The sequence below is a fragment of the Pseudoliparis swirei genome, chromosome 4 (assembly GCF_029220125.1).
Source record: "Pseudoliparis swirei isolate HS2019 ecotype Mariana Trench chromosome 4, NWPU_hadal_v1, whole genome shotgun sequence".
NCBI lineage: Eukaryota > Metazoa > Chordata > Actinopteri > Perciformes > Liparidae > Pseudoliparis > Pseudoliparis swirei.
Window position 1 is genome coordinate 7073325 of NC_079391.1, and position 7568 is coordinate 7080892.

Here is a 7568-nt window from a genome sequence, read left to right on the forward strand (position 1 = left end):
AAATAACATTGTTCCGCCCTCAGCAATGGATTCACACGATAGGAGAAAATCCACTACATTCAGATGTAAAACATACCTAAATCATGTCGACACCACACATTAACTAAATAAAAGCCTGAGGGAGATTTAAGATCTCAGTGATATAAAAGACGCTCGGCGTCTGCTACGGTTTCCTCCACTGAATGACAGCTGGGACATGTGACCGCTCACAGCTGTTTAAGGCGAGGAGTTTGTTCTTCTTCTCCTCATTCATGACGTCACGCGGATCTACAGATGGAGGAAATGTTTGAAATAGGAAAAGAGGGTCTGCTGCTGGGTGTTGGTTTCCCTGCTGGGTGACATGTGGGTTTAAAGAAGTCAGAGTGAATTCCAGACTGAGAAAACAATCCAGTCTGCCCGGCTGACTGTCACTCTCACCTCCTCTCACCTCCTCTCACCTCCTCTCTCCTCCTCTCACCTCCTCTCTCCTCCTCTCTCCTCTCTGTCTCGGTGTGGGACAGTCAGTGAGTGCAGGACAGCTGGCCGGCTGAGTGTGCATGCATATCTGTGTATGTGTAGGTATCTGGGTTTATGTGTGTGTGTGTGTGTGTGTGTCGCTCTCTTTGTGTGTGTGTGATCCTCAGAGGTCAGAGGTCAAGCTGTGGTTCACAGAGAGCCACGTTGTTCCCCTCCGAACAGGAAGGGAGGGCACTGTCCATATGTTGTCTTCACTCTCTCACTCACACACACACATATATATAGATTCACACTTTCACACAACATACAGATTGGTCACAAATTCCAGCTGGTACACACACATATACACTCTCAGACACAATGTACACACTCGCGCATTGACGGAAAACACTCGATTAACAAATATGAACGACTTCACGCCACTCAAATGTCAACACGTGCACAAACACACACACACCGCCGCTCACACTATGTCGACAGCGTGCAGATTAAATCTAATAAACAGCTCTCCGTTTTGATCTTTCAGCCCACAAAGTGCATTATTGTGTGGAGAATTTGACCACGAGTTGCACTGAAGAGCAATTTGGCTCCACATCTTTTATATATATATATATGTATGTATATATATGTATGTATAAATATATATATATATAAATGTATATATATGTATGTATAAATATATATATATATATAGAAAGAGATATTTATATATATATGTATGTATAAATATATATATATATGTATGTATAAATATATATATGTACAGGACTGTCTCAGAAAATTAGAATATTGTGATAAAGTTCTTTATTTTCTGTAATGCAATTAATAAAACAAAAATGTCATGCATTCTGGATTCATTACAAATCAACTGAAATATTGCAAGCCTTTTATTCTTTTAATATTGCTGATTATGGCTTACAGCTTAAGAAAACTCTAAAATCCTATCTCATAAAATGTTAATATTTCCTCAGACCAAGTAAAAAAAAAGATTTATAACAGCTGAGTGTTTGTCAAGGCTATTTATAACAGGAAACCCTTGCAGGTGTTTCGAGTTAATTAGACAATTCAAGTGATTTGTTTAATACCCTACTAGTATACTTTTTCATGATATTCTAATATTTAGAGATAGGATATTTGAGTTTTCTTAAGCTGTAAGCCATAATCAGCAATAAATCAGAATAAAAGACTAGCAATATTTCAGTTGATTTGTAATGAATCCAGAATGCATGACATTTTTGTTTTTTTTATTGCATTACAGAAAATAAAGAACTTTATCACAATATTCTAATTTTCTGAGACAGTCCTGTATATGTAAGTAATATATATGTATAAATATACAGTATATATATATATGTATGTATATATATATGTATGTATAAATATATATATAAATGTATATATATGTATGTATAAATATATATATATTTATAGAGAGAGAGAGATCTTTATATATATATGTATGTATAAATATATATATATATGTATGTATAAATATATATATATATATGTAAGTATAAATATATATATGTATAAATATATATATATATATATATAAAGAGAGAGAGAGAAAAACAATAAAAGTAAGGTACATTTGTACAAAAAAGATCAAATAGAAAAGTGAAAAAGAAACACCTTTTGAAGGTTGACCATAGTTCCATTCATCATGTGGTGACAATGGAGCGAAACACTGTGAGATGTACTTAAAAGCTGTGTAAACAGTGGACCTTGAGTTAAGTTCTTAGTTTGAAGCATACTGAGACCTTAACCTCTGGTCACCTGTGTTCACTTCATTTAAATGTCACGACATCATGCAACAGGTGTCGTTTATTTGTCAGGATGACTACGAGCACATTGTACATTCAGGTCATTATTAACACTCTTCATGCTCACAGATGTCTGACAACAGAAACCAAAATGAATAATTAAATAGAACAAAATCAAGGAAATCTTCTTCTTTTTTTTAAGTGTTGGCCACATGTGTTTAACAAATGTAAACAGAGACCACCTGAAGTCTCAGAGCCAAAACTGTCCGGGACAGCAGCATGAAATGAAGTCACTAACCCCTCTGTCTGCTGCGTCTCCCCTCAAATACAAACACTTCCACTCTCTGGCTTATTAGACACTTCTATTCCCCTCGGGTTACTTTATTCGATGAAGACATGCACACGATGGTGTGCAGCCAGCTGCATACAGCTGTGTCCTCATATCATTTTTTGACGACAGAGTGAGTTCTGAGCAGAACATGACAAGATGCAAAGAGGTTCATAACTCAAAGTGCCCGATTTCCAAGATGAAGGCGGGAGAGTAATCTGCATGTTAAACATAATCCAAGGTTACATCTCCTGTTGCTGCTCTGCATCGCTGTCTATCCTCAGAGACCATGTGGTGTATCGTCTCCCTTTGTTTCCTCATCATATCAATAGAAGAGCAATCTACAAGGGTATAAACATATAAACAAATCAACAGTAAACTGAGTCAGAGGAAAACAAATGGATGCAAGTGAATGGTTGTTGTGAAGTAAATAAAGATTCAGTGTTCAATGGATCGTAAATATTACATGTCAACATAGTATATTCCCCTATCTACTACTTTATTTGGGATTAAACTATTCATATTTAATACCACATATGGGTGGTATTTTATCATACAAAACTGAAGTATGAAATACCCTCATCATCACATCATTGGTTCTATTTTATTTGTTCTAATAGTTCTGTCTGGCGATAGAGTTGTCAGTGGAGCTCATCTCCCGTGTCCTCCTAACACTTCATACGAGGACACAACGCAGGATGAGCTCAGCTCAGACCGTTGTCCATGGAAAAAAAACATCTCGATCATAGAAGCCACTGACCGGTATGTATAAATAATATTGCCATAACTCTGCTTTATTGTCCCGACACTCACTGAAATAAGAGTGTGTTGTGCTTTTGGCTCATTTCAAACCGCAGAGAGAAAACACATCCTTTAAACGGAACACAACAAACGGTTTGACGAGTTACATTTGATTCTTGAATCTGCCTCGGTGGTCTTTTGGAGTTTTTATATAAAAAGAAGAAGTCTCCAATCGAGAAGCGGTCACATTCCTTAACATCGCTATTCCCAAGGAATATTTATCTACTGGCATACACAACCCGGAATAATTGGTCGTTCTCACACCTCCCCATCTGGACCGATCATTTATCACGTTAATTACAACAAGCAGGTGGGGGGGGGGGGGGGGCACACACACACACACACACACACACACTTTCTCTCTCTCTCCAGGAATGTTAAGACAAATGTTTAGTTTACACTGCACCTCGTGTCGTTTACGTTCAGTTGCATATGTTGTTGTTTGGCGCAGTAAATCTGACATCAGTTAAATTACAGCAAAATTCCTTCTACAATAAGATAAAGGCTTCAAGTTATGGAGATTTTGTCCTCAAAAGATTATTAAGGACAATGTTTACCAATCAGAATCTGGTTTATTACCAAGTAGTTTTCATGTATTCACAAGGAATCTTTTTGGGTGTAATAATACATCACATAAACATAGTAAGAGTAAATCCAAAAATAAATACATATAGAATAGAAGAAAATTACACAAAATATACTTTAAAATATAAAATATATCCAAGTACAGTAATACATTATTGTATTGAAATGATTATTTGTTGTTCAGAGGCTGTAACAGCATCTTTCATCTCCATCTTTAAATATTCTGTCTTTTACACCGTTTCTTGTCGCTTAACCCAGATGACAGAGAGAACAAGTCAACAAATAAATACATGTCTCTCACAAATCATAGTTCTGTCTGGAGGGTCGGTTTACAAGTAGATATCAAACACATGTCAAACTGCTGCGATGAACCGCACAAGACCAATAGATGAACACTAGCGCCCCCTACAGTCGAATACAGGTAGCTGCGAAAACCGAATATTTATTTAGGGAAGAAAGTTAAAGAAATGAATCCTGCTATGTTGCATTACATGATTATGGCATGCAGTCTTTGTATGATATATGTCATATAACTTACTTTGTATGCTTAACAGAAAACAATAGTAGCAATGAATAAAAACTATAATTAGAAGTTTTGATCATATACCATTTCTGAGAAATTAATTACTATAACTGTCTTGAAGTAAACAAATAAAACTGTTCTTTTCCACAGCAGAGTTTAACAAGTGTATTCATAAACATTAACTATAGTTACGTGTCGCCGTAAGTTGTGACGGTGAGCCAGGAAGCCCAACACCAGCACCTGAAACTTTACATTTACATGTGGAAACACTTTATCAATCAGATGTTTCTGTTCATGCCTTTCTTGATCCAGATATGTAATTTAGGCTTATTATTAAAAATCAAAGATAATTACTTATTTTAAGGAAATAGGAATGAGAATCAACTATACTGTTAACAAATGTAACCTCCTGACAAACACAATTCTAACAATATATATTAAAATCCACATCTCCAAAAATACATTGCCGTCTATTTCTTTGCCTAATTCTGCAATGTAAACCAATAGTGTTACTCCTAATTTTAATTTTTTCGTTTGCACAATTTACAGTCTAGTGAGTGATGTAAACCAGTTCATTTTATTCAGAAAAAAACAAGTCAAATCAGAAATCAGAATAATTTTCTGGCCAAGTACATAGTCCATAGAAAGAATATGACTCGGTGAAACCGTCACGTAAGACTGGATAAAACAGAAATGTAAATGTACTTATATATTCCACCAGTGTCTCCAACTTTGATCTGTAATGACAATATTGATTCTTAGAGGCCCTGAAACGTTAAGCATGTTGGTTTGCCAGTTCATCAACTGGATCTGATTGGGTGAGTCACATTAAGATGCAGAGAGCGCCCTCTGCTGGCAATCACTGCTTCTAAAATCTGCAGAGCTCAAGACAGTGAACACAATGTCATCAACAACTCAATCAAACTATATCCAGTGAAACACAACGATACAAATACCTCCAAAGTATAAATCAAGTTAAGAAAATAAGTGTTCGGGAATTAGAGTAGGGCTAAGGGAAAGAGGAGGGACAGTAGATGAAGGAAACCACCTGAGTATTACAAATCAGATAAGAGAGTTACATTCATTGGCTTTATTATTTACATTACATTAAAAAAGGTTAACTATAACTCATATTAGCTGACGTTGTTGTTGTGTAGTTACTAATTAAATTATGATGGATGTTCAACAAACACATTTAGGAATTATTGTCTTTGTCTTCTTTTCACAGGCGATGAACAGCAGCCAGAAACTGACCGTCCGAGTTCACAAAAAGAGTCCTTGGCCTCAAGGAAAAGTTGCTCTACAATATTTACATAGTTTGTAGCATGAATTCATTAGTGATGTGTCATCCGTTTATAAAATCAAACAGATTGAAGTTCAGCTCAACGAGGCGCCTCGATGCAGACCTCCGCCACGGCATCCTGCAGCTTCTTAACGGACTCCATCACTAGCCGGAAACTGTCATGGAAGCTGCCGTTACCTTCCTTCACCCAGGCCGCCTGCAGCTCTCTGACCCACGTCAGAATCCCATCCAGCTGTTTCTGCACCTCGCTCTGCTCCTCCAGCTCAGCTAGCAAGGCTTGCCTGGCACACACTTCTGCTTCGTAAGCTCTCTGGAGGTCAGCAATGGACGACTCTCGCCTCAGCACCTCCTTGGGGGAGCAGGAGCACAGACATTAGATGCATTCCCTGTTTTCAACAACATATGCATGGATTATAAGTATGCATACTATATGTGATAGCAAATGCACTGTAAGATTCAACATATAATCATCAATATTGATCAAACCCTAAAAAAAAAAAACAGACCCAAATATGAATACATAAAAATGTGTCACATTGTTAAATGATAATTAAATGAAGTAAGGAACGTCTTTTAAGGCCAACAACAGATACGGTTAGCTTTCAGACGTCAGCGGCACAAAGACACAAACACCTGTCATACAAGGTCGTGTGAGACAAACTGAGCCATCTCCATGGAAACGGAACAAAGAAATGTGAAGAGTGAAGTGAGTTAAGATTATTTTGTCAAAATCTAAATACATTTGTAGATCAATTGAAAGTATTTGATAATTTCTTCTCAATTTTCATCAAAAATGTACACTGAAAGTGATGTCTTTGAGGAGCAAAAATAATCATCCTATCCAATGGTTCTATTTGTAAATACCAATAATAATTATGTAATAATAAAGCTTGAAACAGAACATATACACATATATATATACACACACATATATATATACATATACAAATATATGTATATATACATATATATATACACACACATATACGTGTATATATAACGGCATATATTAAATGGTGAACGTTTTATGTTAAACATATTTACAGTAAAGTACATTATGTGTGAGTAACGTTCACGTTATAAAGGCTTAATAACACTATCAAGTGCGCTGATCATAACGAACTGTATTGAACTAACAGACTTCGCCACCCACCTCAATGTGTTGGGGGTAGCTCTTGTGTAACTGGTCCTCCGGCAGCAGGACGTTTGGCGGCACGGAGAGGCAGCGGTCGGCCAGCAGCGCGTCCATCCGCTCGGACAGTCGCTTGAACCGCTCCTCGAGGAACTGCTGCAGCTTCCGGCTGCACTCCCTGGCGCGGGACCGCAGGAGCTCCTCCGCCTCGGCCGGCTCGCCTTTGCTCAGCTGCCTCACGCACACCTTCTCCACGACGAGTAAAATGTCGCACAGGCTGTCCTGGAAGGCGCTGTAGACCCGCAGCATACATGTCTGCGGGGTGAAGCCGAAAAACTGTGTCTCGTACAATTTTAAAATCGACGGAGGGACACTGTCCGCCTCTTCGTCCGCCTCTCCGCGAACATCCGTCTCCATCTTTTCTCGGGTTTCCCGCGCGCTGTTGAATCGCTGACGTTTACTCCTCTTCTTCTTGGAACGTTGTTTTTTGTGGCGGTTGTCAAACAACGAGGTGGCGCTCTGTCGCCATCTACTGGTACAGGAATGGTACTGCGCTCTACAGGACCACCGTCCAGAGCTAGATGCTGTTCGTCTCCGCCGCCTCCACTTCCCTGTTTGGGAATGAACATGTTCTCCACGTGACTCAACCCAAATATCAAAACATGTTAGTGACGTCA

The 7568-nt window shown here is 38.0% G+C and overlaps 1 protein-coding gene across 1 annotated transcript; it reads right to left on the reverse strand.

Annotated features, from left to right (window-relative positions):
* Positions 1 to 5014: 5014 nt before the first annotated feature.
* mis12 (MIS12 kinetochore complex component) lies at positions 5015 to 7568 on the reverse strand. The gene is made up of 2 exons (XM_056412679.1): positions 6913 to 7568; positions 5015 to 6108 (listed from the first exon to the last, which is right to left on the reverse strand). The coding sequence occupies exons 1-2, from the start codon at positions 7306 to 7308 to the stop codon at positions 5839 to 5841; spliced, it is 666 nt and encodes a 221-aa protein (XP_056268654.1). The 5' UTR covers positions 7309 to 7568; the 3' UTR covers positions 5015 to 5838.

Excerpts from the sequence above, each read along its gene's own strand:
- mis12 (XM_056412679.1), bottom strand. The coding sequence starts at position 7,308 with ATGGAGACGGATGTTCGCGGAGAGGCGGACGAAGAGGCGGACAGTGTC. Across the intron at positions 6,109-6,912 it reads GCTACCCCCAACACATTGAG|GAGGTGCTGAGGCGAGAGTC; the intron begins GTGGGTGGCGAA and ends TGCTCCCCCAAG.